Genomic DNA, 14,541 nt, shown 5'->3' with positions numbered 1-14,541 from the left:
AATGCATTTTCTGACACTTTATATGCTAAATAATTAATCAGTTAATCGAAAAAACATTCAGTAGATTAATGATGGTTTAAAAATAAAAGTTAATTGCCACCATTTAGACAAATTACACTAAATAGCTCCTTGTATCCGATATGGTCTTAGAAGGACTTATAAGTGATTAGGTTGTTGAGGTTTATTAATGCCTGTGGATGTATCAGTAATGTATCTACTTATGTATCATCCGCTTGTATCAAGTGTCCTTACAAGCATCCATTAGAGATCAGTAATTGCTGGTAAAGCAATCTATCTTAGCGGGATTCTTAAAGTTTTACATCAATTTTTATCTCTGTTTCACTTTTTAATGGTCACTTACATTAAATCAGCTCTTGACGCTTTGGGCTCTGCCTCAGGCACTGTGTGAAGTATGTGCATTGCTGTTAATGTGAATTTTACTCTACAGAGAGGTCACATTTACATGACAATTATTGTTATTGTATATCATAGATAATTATAAAAGCATAAGATTTACTTCTTCTTTGTTGTGTTTTAGGTTTCTGTGTGCAAGACATTTTCCTGTTTTTTTCCTGTATTAAACCAGCTTTATCCATTCAACACAAATGCCAGCCAAACTGTATAAATATAGTGTACACTTAAAAAAACTCAGTTGAGACATAGGACCTGGGGACTGGAGAGGAAAATCTCTTTACAATGTAAATGATATTCATAAATGCACATGCTGGCAGTGGCTGAGTGGATGATAACCAGAGAAACATCTGTCGGTGAATAACAATTTTTGTGATGCGGGGACGTCTGAGACTGACTGTCTGCATTAAACAGAGGTGCACTGTTACAGTACATCCCCTGCATTCTGTGTGAAAATCCCCCTAGCTATACATGACCTTGGATTCCCTCTCTCTCTCTCTCTTTTTTTTTGTATTGGGCAATAAAAATATTTTTTTCTGGCTGGCTGAAGCCCTCCCTGCAGAGTCATGCTTTTCGATGCTGTGACTGATTGACTGAAGGTCAGTGCTGTCAAAAGAGCTGCATGCCGGACATTTATAGCATACCATAATCTTCAAGTAATACCTTTAATTCATTAAATAGTCTTGAGGATTTTTAGAGAATAATGAGAGATGTTGACAGGATCATCACTACAGTCAGAGCCCTGCTGAGTCATATTCTGCTGAAAGTTGGCAGCGTTTGCATATTCTCAGAAAATGGTGTTTAGTTGTGAAACAAGAACAATTTTGTGATAAACTGCAACCAGCTTTACCAAACGATTTACAGTCAAAATTATGCTTCTCTTAGGATTATAAATCCTCATGTCTTGTAGTGGCACATATGCTGTAAAGCAGTGATTCCCAGCCTTTTTTAAAAATGTACCCCCACAGCCCTATCAGATGAGCTCAAGTACCCCTTACTTCAAACCACCATCATCCTCCAAATGTAGTAATTTAAATCGATTTTAAACTGGATGTTTAACACACTAAATTATACTTTAAGGATAGGGCCACAATTTTTCAAGTATGTAATCATTCTTGTTCATACTGGTCATTAAAAGGTCTCATCCAAGTGCGCTGCCAGTGTAAGTGATGGGGGACAAAATCTAGTCCTCCTTCTGTGCAAAAATGAATTTAAATTTATCTGAAGCTAATACTGTCCAAATTAGTCAAATCATGACCATATCTTCCAACATTACAGTCTTGTTAGTACCAAAGTCCCTCTTTTTGTTATTATCCTTCCACAGCAGCTCAACAGGGAAACACAAAGAGGGACTTAAAAGACTGTTCTGTTGGAAGATATCGGCTTGATTTGGTTGAAATGTGGATGTTTAGGCTTGGTCTCTTTTTTTACATTTTTTTCAGTGGGTTTGTTCGAGTTTGCGTTCTCATCACTGGAGTGGCAGAAGCAGGATGTTTCAACCATTTATCCAATACTTTTAGCTATCGATTTCTCTGCTCATGTGCCAATGCTTATGTTCAGGTTGGTGGGAGATGTGTCTTATGTAATAGACCAATCAGTAATTGTGACTATAGATATACTAAAGATCATCCTCATGCCAATTAATATTCCTATTTGTGTGTTTATTTTCCTCTTAAACACAAACACGTGAACATGTGTTTTTCTAACTAAATCATAACTTATATATTTGTTTTAATTAGTTGAGCTACTCCAAAATCATATCTCCTGGCTGCAGCAGTATTTTAAAACTTTTTCTGAAAAACTGACTGACAGAGAGATTTGCAATCACTGTTGGTCATATTTCATAATGACAACACTGTCAGTGTATTTTGAGCTTCTTTAAAGCTGACATTTTCACCGTCACTTTTGAGCAGATGCACCTGAGAGTTGAGTCACAAGTGTGGCAATCAAGGTTGTGACTCTACATCACTGCTGGTGGTCTCCTGATGGAGGACACTGCACCGAACACTAAATGATCATTGTAGATGTTCTTCAAAGCACTTCCATGATTGCCATGGGGGCCAATTTTAAATAATGATTGTGAAACGATGAGACCTCTGCATTTTCCTCTTCTAATCATCCAGCAAATGGGGACAGAAGATCTACCGCATTCATCTGGGGAGACGGTGTCAGGCACTTTGGTAGCAGATAGCACGCGAATGCCAATTATAGGTGCACTCTTAACCTGGGAGAGCAGCTATCTGAGCTGTTTGCCCATTATTCTCACTACAAGGAGGTTACCATTTTCCCTTGGTGCCTTTTTTACCTCCTTCGCTCCCCTCCTGTTATACCTTTTTGCTCCTCTCCTATGCAAAGCACTTTGGCATTTTGTTTACAAGGGCTTTAAGGAGTAATCTAGAAAATTATGTAATGGAAAACTTCAGCTAATTGTGCCTCTTGGGCTTGACTCCAAGAGAACTCTCAGATGTTGCTGTCAAGGGAGCTGCGTACCAGTTAAACTTGTCAGAGCCTTGAAGGCGGGGAGGTTGAGGTGAGGACAGGAGGGAGGAGGAGGTGGAGAGGGTTGAAAACACTACATAGAGGGAAACGTGGGTAAAAAAAATATCAAAGCAGAGAACTTTCAACAGTTGTTAGATAAAACCCGGAGGCTATGTGAGGGATGGTTGTCTCGAAAAAAGAATTACAGCCGAGATCTTACAATATATGTGAAGTTCACGTGTAGTATGTCGTGATCAGGAGTTATATCACATTTCACTCCTCAGAATTTGCATTTTTTAATGGTAAATTTTGTTGATTTTCTGTGATTCTTATAAATCTCTGTCTGTCAGCAGGTTGTTTACTCATTATAGCTGCTCCAAAGCTGTTATTGTGGGTGGCAGTGAACTGTTCCATCTACTCCCGCAGGCCTGAATACTGGAGTTCGGTTAGTTGAGTATTTTATGACTCATCATGATGGCTTTGTATAATTTGTCCTTCGGCTGCACATTTGGAAAGAAAATAGTGGAAAGTAGCCAAGATATGGTCTAATATTGTGTTTTTCACTTTGTAAAAGGAAGCTCACATTGTTTTATATTTTTCTTGTTGTCAACAAATTTCAAGAAAATAACAAAACTTTGAGATTGAGAGTGTGAATTTGTGCACAGAAATGTACAAATGTACATTTAGTTATTTGTGCATGTCATTCACATACATGTGTATATTTTCTTTCACTTAACAAAACCTTATTTTCATTTAAAATAGGATTGAATACCAAAATTGGTACTTTTAAGGGTACCGACTGAATTACGTTGGTACAACTGAAAACCGATTCACTCATTCAGATCACTCGGTGCCAACTTTGGGTACCTTGTGGGACTCTCTGATGGCACTGTAGTTTTAGCAAATGTTACTCAAAAAGGATTAAACAGATTAATACACATATTGGCACTTTTTTAGGTGTGACTCATTGATTTTAATATCTTAGGACAACAATTGAGGTTTATGGCTAGTTGAATCAAGTCATTGTTGGTTTTGGTTTTTTATTGGGATTTGTGGAAAATATAGAATATCATCAGACCTGTCCTTTTAGCAGCAAATCAATTTCACCTACAGTAATTTAATCCTCAAGTTTCCAGTCAAGTGTGATTTGGTTTTGTACAAGTTAAGTGTTGTGTTTTGCAGTTTGCAACATATTTAATCTTTTTTGAATTTGGAATATTTAAGCTGTAAATTAAGGGTTATATTCGCAAACTATTTTATCTTAACCACTAGAAGTCTTCCTCAGTGGCACTAAGTACCTGGGAGATTTGCTAAAATAGTAAATGTTGGTTTGACCTTGTTGCTGTAGATGATGTCTTGTTTCTTGCTGCTTCTTCCTTGTACATGCTAAGGCTTTCATGGAGGTTTTTCCTGTCTTGTCAGAGAAGTTGGGCTGAGACCCCTGACTCAGTGAAAACCCAGTGAGATGTTCTATGTGATATTGGGCTACACAAAATAGACTTGACTTGACTTGACTTGACATGTGGCGTGAGGAGCCACAGCCTGTCACTTAGCCTCTGCCACTTGCTAAGTGACATCAAGCTGGGACACGATGCCTCTGAAACTGCAGCCTCAGCCACTGGAGAACACAGCAATCATAAGTGTCTGGCCACATGGAAGTAACATCAAGTGGCCAGTTTGGCACCGCAGTTATTTCGATTTTGTCTGAATTTTCCTAAACAAACTGATACAAAGTGAGAGGTGAGATGTGGACCTGCAAATCTAGAGGGATCAAATAAAAAAAATATTTACATAACAAACCTTCAGTAAGAAGAAATACTATCAACCTCATCTGATCTTTTTCTTGATGTACTTGGTTCAAGCAAAAAATATTCACCAACTGCTCTTAACAAAACAATGCTGACTTGCAACAGCTGTGTGTACCTGCATATCAGAGGATCAGCAGATGTATGAGTGTGTGAGTGTGTGTGTGTGTGTGTGTGTGTGTGTGTGTGTGTGTGTGTGTGTGTGCGCGCGCATACTGAACACAGATCATTTTAAAAATGTTAGTTTTTGGTGGCATGCTCAGTTAACTGCTGTGTTGTTTTGTACAGCAGTTCTGATTGGTCACTTCACAGTCTAATAAAACCCTTAGGAAACTTATTTCATATAGTGAAAATGCATCAGTTATAAAACAAGTTTTTCTTTGTTTCTGGAACATAACCTAATATGTTAACATATAATACAAAGTTTTTAAATTGGCTGTGCTGAGTATGTGCAAAGAAAACACCTGATTTTCATGGTAAGGGCTGGCTGATGTGACCTAAAATCTACATCAAGATAAATCAGATCAGATCTTGATAACTGTAACCATTATTTTTTATTTATTTTACTTTATAACCAGTTAAAGATACCGGGCTGTTGGCTGACTTGTTGGTTGTATTCTTTGTTAGCTGTTCATAGACTTATTGAAAATTGTGATTTAAGTAAATGCAGCTATGTAAGATATTCATAATGTCAGGTTTTCAATTCATATTAATCTCCAAATTAATAAATGTCAAACGTGTGTTATAAAACCAGCTTTTGGTGGAACTATTTCTGCATAATGTCTGTTACTCATGTGGCTAATAAGACAATGTCTCCACTGTTTTTCAGCAGTTCATCTCTTTTTCAAATGAAGTGTCAGTTTTTTTCTTTGTTTGTTCAGCAATAATCACTGCTGGTGCTCAGGTCTTTGTGTGTTTATCTCAAACAAACAACTGTTTGTTAATGGAAACATACAGAAAAATATTACAGGAAAATGCCTCGTTGACAGTAAGAACCGTTCATGCAAAACCTTAATAAACTGGATAATCTTTCAATTACTATCTTACTGTCACAAATGATGTGAGTAGTAAATCGGACACATTTCTACATGTATGTATTTATGTTTAAAGGGTGAAGATATTAGTTTTTGCAGGTAAAATGTTATAAACAGGTTATTATTGACTTGACTTCTCCTTAATGGTGTAGATGCAACACACAGAAGAACAGACCTTCATGTTTAAGTGCAAAAAGCAGCTCCCCTGACACATGAGAAATGGGGAATAAATGACTAAAGTGACTGTAGGAAGGAAATTGTTCTTCACTGAAACAGCTGAAGAACTTTCCCTCACCCTTTTAAACAGTCATTTAAATTATGAGTAATCATGATTTACACGCTAGAACAAAAAGAACTATATTTACATATTTTAAGATGCACAAATCATATCTTGTTAGCGTGAACTGCGGCTCCCGACAGTCAGCAAAATGCTGAACCATACTGAAATTAAATCCACTTGAGCTGAAGCATTATCTCGGTTGTGTGACAGCTTATCAAACGACACATTGCATTAGGAAATCAAACAAGTATAAAGCATGCTACAGGTTATTAAAACACGAACAGATATACAAGAGGACACACGGCAGCGCGCGCACACACACGTACTGTACAAAAGCAATCAAGCACAGAGCAAGAAAACTCATATTGGCATCTGGAGTGCCGTTTCCATCCAGCAAACACTTAAAAAGGCAAAAAAGAAATGAAAAGCTCAGCAGCGGGTACAGTAATTTGCTGCAGTATTTTGTACACAGAGAGCTCAATCAATAGCCCAATGCCATGCTGCGTGGCATAGCATCTTGGAAAATGCATTCAGACTCAGTTTGTGGGATTAGCTGCTTATGAGGTGTAAAAAGTTCATGAGGAAAGTTTTCTGACTTGATTAGGAATGGGTGAGTAAATTTGTGTTGTCCTGCTGGTTAATCCCTCCCCCCTGGTACATGCTAAATGCACAATAAATGTTAACTGGAAGAGCACTATATATCTCTCAGAGGCTAATTTGAAAAGATAAAACCTAACATGAATAACTGCAGCAGTTTCAGTCCCTTAATTTACTCGGCAAGAGACGAGATGCTGCCTGACGTGCGTAATGCTTCTATAGATCATTTTTCACTGTTTGTGTAAATGCAGTTGAAGGGTTTTATACCCCATAGAGCAGCTGGAAATGATATCAGTGTTGCCTCTTTGTTAGATACAACAGTCTTAAAGTAAAGAGTTAGTAGACAGTGGAGGTCAGTTACAGGACACTCAAAGCTTTGCTCTTATTTCAGTATGACCAACACAGGAGGATGTACCACTTAGAGGCAGGGGAGGGAGGGCGAAAGGGGGAGGGGGGGTTTCTGAAATGGTTCTGCCCACCTTGGTAGTCACCGTGAGGAGGGGCTTCCCTTCTGATGACGCCTTACTTGGTATCTCCTTCAGGACCATGGCAACAGTCTTATCTGCAGCCCTAGAGTCTTTCCCCTACAACAGTGAAATCAACAATGACTTGTGTCAGGACAGTTGGACAACTCAGTGCTTTCGCCCCTGTCCAGGGCATCTTACAGAAAAGACTTTACCTTTATGATGATGGAAATACTATGTGGGGGCTGTCTACGGTAACAAAACATCGACATCCACAAGACTATGGCAATGAAAAGAGGGTCACTGCACAATGTAGAGGGTTGACTGGAGACAGTGATGAGCATGGTCATCCACAGTAGTACTTATCCACACTATGATGACAGAATATCACACAGAGATCATCATACCCTAATAAGAATTATGTATGTAGCAGGTGAAGGTGCATATCTGCTGGGCAGCTGAGAAACACAAGTCTGTTTGTGGTGAATGTAAATCCACATTAGGCAATAATGAATTTTGGCAACTCCAAGATGTAATTGAAAAGTTCAGGACCAACAAACCTGGCTGATCTGGGATGCTTTATACCACTCTTTATGCCAGAGTGATGAGAGGAAAAAGAGCTAATTTGTGTAAAGTCCATCTTTCTCTTAGTGGCGCTCACGATGTAATTTGTATTTTGGTCTTACGTTTCTAATCATCACTTCCTGTATGCATAGGACATCACTCAGCAGTAAATATACTGTACCTGACACTTAGGTTTCTTTTTTGATAGGTTAGTGACAAAAGAACTCTTTTTTTCTGGCACAGCTACACTTTGGGCTTTAGGCCAAGTATATTTGTACCAAAAAATCTTGCCATGAGGAGCTTTAACTTTACGTTCTGTGAATTTTCTTGAAGCGTACTGTTACACACTTATGAACAAAATCTGATATAATCTGTGGATTGAAATTCTAATATTTGGTTGTCATGCTTTGAATATTAATGCTTTGTAATATGTCATAGAAATAGTAACAGCTGTTCCAACATGTATATACATGTACAAATATATCAATGCATAACTGTAAGTAATAATACAGACAAAAGTTCTATCTATGATATACACACAGCTCCTTGTAAAAAAAAATTTTTGGTAAATATTAGACATCAACATTACAGTTGATGTGCATCTCTGTGACAAACAGTCATAAAGGAAGCTGTTTTTATCCAAATTATCACCCATTTACCAACTGCTGCTCCCCAGGATTGATAAACAAATGAAAATAAAATAATAATAAGCTTCACTTCTTGAGTCAGTGAACCTAATACTGGTGGTCGGGGTACATTGTTATTTTCTTAAACAGTTGATCGTATTATGGAGACAAGCTGTAGTAATATGGTCACAGTATAAGCTTGTATTCAGTCTATCTATTGTGACCTCCACTATACCAAAACTTGCCCTCTGACCACACACACACACACACACACACACACACGCACGGTCCTGCCCCTTTATCCACCACCCACAGCCTCTTAAAGGAGGAAAAGCTGTGTGGAGCTTGTCTGATAATTGTCAAGGCCACATTATATAACAGTCAAAATTGATTACATAAGGGGTCAAATTGATTTTGCCTGCTTATTGTCATCCTCTTCACCTCGACTTTGTGGCAGAGGCTGGACTACAGAAACCAGACATCCCTCAGACATTCATTCACTTCACATGTTTGCCCACAACCAGAAAATAGACTGTATCATACGCTATTAATCATTTTAAGACACACAGATGTCGTGAAATTACCCTTGTCACAGGAGACAGCACATTTCATCTCAGAAAAGAGCCTCATCCCCATGCAATTAAATTTGCTGACCAGACAGAGAGAGACAAAACTGCTGTTCATCATACTCAGTTTCTACATTTTGTAGACTCGGTGAAGCTGCCTGTACAGACAGAACATGAAACGAACTGGAAGCCTCTCAGCTGGATCTCATTAGGGGTTTTCACATTTGCCAGAAATTAAGCATTTCTTCCACTGATTTCCTCAACTGATCATGTCACAAAATGCATGCGCCTGGCCTTCAGGGAGAGTTCCCTTGAAAGCCTAATGCTTCTAATAAAGTCCCAAAAGCCACCTGCACCCACTCGCTAGCTTAGTCTCACTCAGTATAAATGAACAACATCCCTCGCTAAGACCCTGCTAGTAGCAAAGTCATACTCACATGACTAAAGATGATTCAGAAAACCTCTAAACAAGCTCTGAACATTTGTTTTTTGTTTGTTTTTTTTTCCTGAATGGCAGATGAGCGCTGAATGTGCCGTATGTGCAGGTATTGTGAGAGCCAACAGTGTCGAGGATCTCTTCCACCAGGCACGCAGTCAGTTTGTATTGGCTTACAGTCTTGGCCGACCTGCTGTGTTGTTTTGTGTCAATTTTTGCTAAACTGGTGCTTATTTTTTCCAGGAGTTATTATAGATATGACTGGCAACACACTGTACACTGGACAGCTATTGAGTAACTGTTTTTTTCACTACCCTGTTTTAACACAAATGCAACTGAGCCTGGACAATATGAAAATTATGTGCATGAACTTAGCTTTACAAATGCTGAAAATAAGGAGAATGGAGGCTTTTATGCTGGGAAAATACTCAACAATATACAAGATATGAATAAGAATTATTAATTCATTTGTTTTTGCACTGTCTTCACTTCTGTAGTCAAAACATCCAATTTCAGTGTATGAGCTCAATAAAAGCAGTGTAACATATTTTGATTAAACTGTTAACTTCCCTGTTACAGCAGCATCTGACTAAAGATTCGGTCACTGTGGGGTTGTTCTGGAAGATAAAATCAAAAAAGCAAATTATCCACAGTAGATGAGATTGACTGCAGCATTATGCAAACAGTTTAATCCAATCAATAGGTGCTGGTTAGTGTTAGAGGACATAAATGTTGCTGTTTAGCTCAAGGCTCAGAAAATCCATTCACAATCCCAGCCTCCACTGTGTGTTTATCACTTTAAACTATGGCTGTCAATCGATTAAAATATTTAATCAAGATTAATCGCATGACTGTTTATAGTTAATCACAAATTATTTGCACATTTTTTATCTGTTCAAAATTTACCATAAAGGGATATTTTTCAAGTGTTAATACTCTTATCAACATGGGAGTGGACAAGATATGCTTGCTTTATGCTAATGTATGCATTTATTGTTGGAAATAATTAACAACACGAAACATTGAAAAAGATTGTCCAAAGATAAAGATTGTCAGAAACCCTCACAGGTACAGCATTTAGCTTTTTAAAAATATTCTCAAATCATAACTTATGGCAAACTCAAGCCCAACAGGCAACAGATGGGCACAGCTAAATGTTCCATTACTTTAGTACTAAAGATCACTCCCTGGATCCCTCACTTCTAAAGCAAATCACACAATGTAACTGTGTCCAACCTCACATGGGGAAAAATAGAGGCTCACAAAAACATCTGCTCGTGCTATGGGATAAAAACAGGATAACACAGAATAAACAGTGGAAAGGGAGTTTAAGAAAGAAAATTACTTTGGTGGTGGCTCTCCATGGCATTTCATAAGTGCAGTCATTGGATGTGATCTGAATTATTTCACACAGACCCTCGTCCTCCACACTATTAACTGGCCTGCAAGCTGTAGCCACCCATTTATCTATTGCTGTTGAAAGCTTGCTGCTTGTAGGATTGTCCATCTATTTCCTTATCTATTTCCCTATCAAGCATGTTTTGCTGCAAGCAGGATGGTTCGGGGCTAATGAGGCTGTCTGCATTAGCATTAGCTGTGTGCTTCGCTAGCAAATGGACGTATGAATGAATGAAAGTACTCCGGAGGTAACTCAGTTAACATAGACAGTAACTACCGATAACTTTGTTCTTGTCAACAGACCCATCTTACAGGGCTTTGAAGCTGAACTTGCCATTCAAAATACCCTTTTCTCTATCCATTGTTCCTTGCTAGTTGCCATCCGACTTAATGCTAGAAGGCTAAACTTCAGGCGAAGAAAGGGGTCATCATAACAGAACCTGTGTTAATGCCGTCAAAATAATTAGTGGCGTTAACTTGTTATTATCACATTAACTTTGACAGTCCTTCTCTAAACTAATACATTTACTGGGAAGTCTGTTTTTTACATAAGTATCCTTATGGGAGGAGTGGAAAAGCTTTATGAATTTCAGAGGAAAATTAAATGTAGATGATTCATTAGCTTTGGCAATAGTCTGTTGTTCTCTAGGTCTGGAGACAGATGCAATAAGTAGTAAGTTCTATCTATTTCAGAAAAAGCATCATTACTTCAAAATGTTTTTTCAATTTCTGTAAAAACAAAATAAGAGTAAAAAGTGTGGTTGCTTGAAAGAGTCAGCACAGGTTTCATCTGACTCAACAAATTGTCTCATTGACCAGCTGCTGCATTCTGCTTCGTGTCTGAGGAGCTGTTTTCCTTGCCTCTGTCTATACACAGTAAGAAATAACAATGATAAGTCCTTCAGCTACTAAGCTAAAGCTGGAAAATCCTGGATTGTGTGAGGGGTTTTCAAAAAATGTTAAAAGGATGTTTGGAAAATATGCTGTCTGAGAGGGAATTTTCTTATAATTGGCAACCGGTTAGTTAATAGTACTGTATTTTCCCACTTTTGTCACATGTACTGGTTAATTTAGCACAGTTCAGGCCTGTCATTGATGACTCCCAATAGATGACCGAGAACATTTTTCCAGCTTTTGTACACTCTACATAAGCTAGTGGGTTCTGCACAGTCTCAGCAAAAATGTACTATAGAGTCTAACACGATCTGGACAAGGTCACAGCTCTGCTCTTGACGTGGTTTTGATAAGGCTCTGGTATCCACTCACCATTAAAGACCCTGCTTTCAACCTGTTAATCATGTGGGATCGTTTGAGACAAAACCTGATGACTGGCGATACCCCATCAAGCAGTTACATAGGATGCAGGACATCCAGCGCGTTACATAAATAGGTTAAAGGGCTGTATTGGAATATCTTTGCATGATTTAAAGTTTAAAAGGCTCCTTATTGATCTTATACTGGCTTTTATGCAGCCCCTCTGTTCAGCCTCTATCTGAAACAGGCCGTTTTAGCTCCTGACTTTATAAGATGCCCCCCCTGATGAGCCTACTCTGTTCTTATTGGTTAGTTTCAGTAACAGCAGTAGTTGGATTTCATTTCCTTTTCTTGTTCTTTACTCAAAATGTCAACTTCTCAAATACATCTGTACATGTTGAAGCCCAAATCTGATTCGAAAAATGCGAGTGATGAACACAAACAACCTGTGCAACAACCTGTTTAGTAACAACATACTATGGAATGGACGGCCATTTGTGGGGATGTGCAAACAAGCCGATGTCAGTTTGATGATGAAGTAGAAGTAACTTTGCAAACAAAGCATTTATAGCAGGCTGAAGCCCTGGCTTTTGACTTTCAGGGAGCATTTTTACATACGTTCACCTCAAGTTTTGGATCTTTGACCATGTTTAACATGGACATTCAACATTATAACAGAATATAAATGACAGAAAATCCAAAAAAAGCATGTCCACTTTAAGGTTATCTATAACACCAGGATGACACTTGCACTATTAATCACCTCTATCCTTGGCATATTTTTAATTTCAGTATCTGTCTCTCCCTCTTAAAACTAAATAACAGACTGAGACAGTATTAACAAACTCTAACCAGCATATTTATTTGTGTTGGAAAAAATTACTTCTCAAAAAATGGAGGCACGGTGGCTCTGACTAATGATGAGTAAAATTACATTTTTAATGCAAATCTGCTATATTGTACCATCTCCTGCAGTGTTCACAGGACAGTAATGAAATAATCTATACTGAGTTTCATGTGTCATTGCTTCCTCACATGGGAATGGAGTTTGTTACTAAACCTCTTAAGAGATTAAATACTATAAATGGTTGCAGGATGCATTGCAGATGTGATTTTTTTTTTAAAAAAACAACATGTTTTCCTCTCTTAGCAGGCCTCAATATTAAAAGATGATCTTGACCACCATTTTTTGTCTTTTTTGTGTGAATATAAAGCACTTTTTTGATAAGAGGACTGTACTCTAGCCCCATTCTCCAGAGTTCATGTAAAAGATGGATTTCATGAGGGAATACCTACTGCTCAAAATCAGGGCACCTCTCTGTTGATCCATTTCGTAGTGTTAAACTGGTGACATTTAAGTCCTGCATTATATAACAGAAGAGGAGACTTCCCTACAAGATCTTTTACAGAGCCAGAAGGTAAGAAATACCCAGCTACATAAAACACAGGTGCAGACAGGTTAAAAAAAAAAGTGGAATAAAAATGCTTCCGCCATGTTTGCCATATGCTACAGTATCAGCTGGCTGTGATAATGCAGTGTGGGTTTTGATGCGTTTCCCGGTGCTCCTGGCAGACCTCTAGCCTCACACCTCTCGCACGATTCACTCTTGGCTTCAGAGAGAGGCAACAAACAATTGCTGGGATCCCTCTCTGCAGATGGAAAATTGATCACAGTCAGTGAAGAGCACAAACACTCCGTGAACACTTGAGAGGAAAATATCCGGCACACTTCTGGCAACAGTGAGCAGTGACAAGTAATGAGTGGAAAGCTACAGCTTCCTGACTGGGATTCAGAGAGTTTGTGTGAATAAATCATGATAAAGGAGATCCTCAACAGGGGCTAAAGTTCAGGCTTCTAAGCAGAGATTAATACTAGCCTCTAAGTCAGCGATCAGCTGTCACTGCTGCTCGAAGATTACACACTAGCCTGTAAATAACTAAAAGTGGGAGCCAGGGCAAATTCAGGGTGCATCTAATTTTTAAATTTTGGTGGCTGGAGGTGCAAGTGCAAGAATTGGAAGAGCTTCAATAATGAATCTCTTTCTTACTGATCACAACAGAGTCAGATGCTCCAAAAATGATGTCTTAGTTACATTCATTACATGGAGGACATACAGTGTTCCTCCTCTACCTGATAAAGAGTCACTTCATAACATATTTCTTTATTATGATAAAATATAAGTATGAAATAATAACAAAGCCTTTACATTTTTTTGTCTTTTTAAAGAGACTTTCAAAGTTTTCATCTTTGGACTCAGCACCTGGACAACACATATACATAACTACCTTTTATTTATTGTCTGGATTATGTAGCTTATTCATAAATTCATTTACACCTTTCTGGTCATTGCTATAATCAGTTTTTGACATTTACTCATTGCTTTGCAGTGATTTAAGTGCTTAGATGGAGTTCTGTTTTAGTTCTGTTTAGCAAAGAAGGACTCAGAGGACAAGTGTAGGTCTGCAGGCTGTCTTTACAACCCTGCAGTGTAAGTAATAGAAATATTTTAAATCCAGACCTACAGTCAGTCTGAATTCTTTCTTTTTTGTTTTTGTTCTGTGTGTGTGCGAGTCCTTCTTTGCTGTACTGAAACTTTTTCCCTGACTACTGCACCAGAGAAGAGGACC

The 14,541-nt window shown here is 38.2% G+C and overlaps 1 protein-coding gene across 1 annotated transcript in view; it reads right to left on the bottom strand.

Annotated features, from left to right (window-relative positions):
- The window catches only part of pex5la (peroxisomal biogenesis factor 5-like a), a 94,869-nt gene that overhangs the window by 42,686 nt on the left and 37,642 nt on the right, over nucleotides 1–14,541 (bottom strand). Inside the window, exon 2 of the mRNA XM_042417573.1 lies at nucleotides 7,085–7,189. Within this exon, the coding sequence (XP_042273507.1) occupies nucleotides 7,085–7,189 (105 nt within the window). The remainder of the gene's footprint in view (nucleotides 1–7,084; nucleotides 7,190–14,541) is intronic.

The sequence above is a fragment of the Thunnus maccoyii genome, chromosome 7 (assembly GCF_910596095.1).
Source record: "Thunnus maccoyii chromosome 7, fThuMac1.1, whole genome shotgun sequence".
NCBI lineage: Eukaryota > Metazoa > Chordata > Actinopteri > Scombriformes > Scombridae > Thunnus > Thunnus maccoyii.
This window is presented reverse-complemented; position numbering and strand designations above follow the sequence as displayed.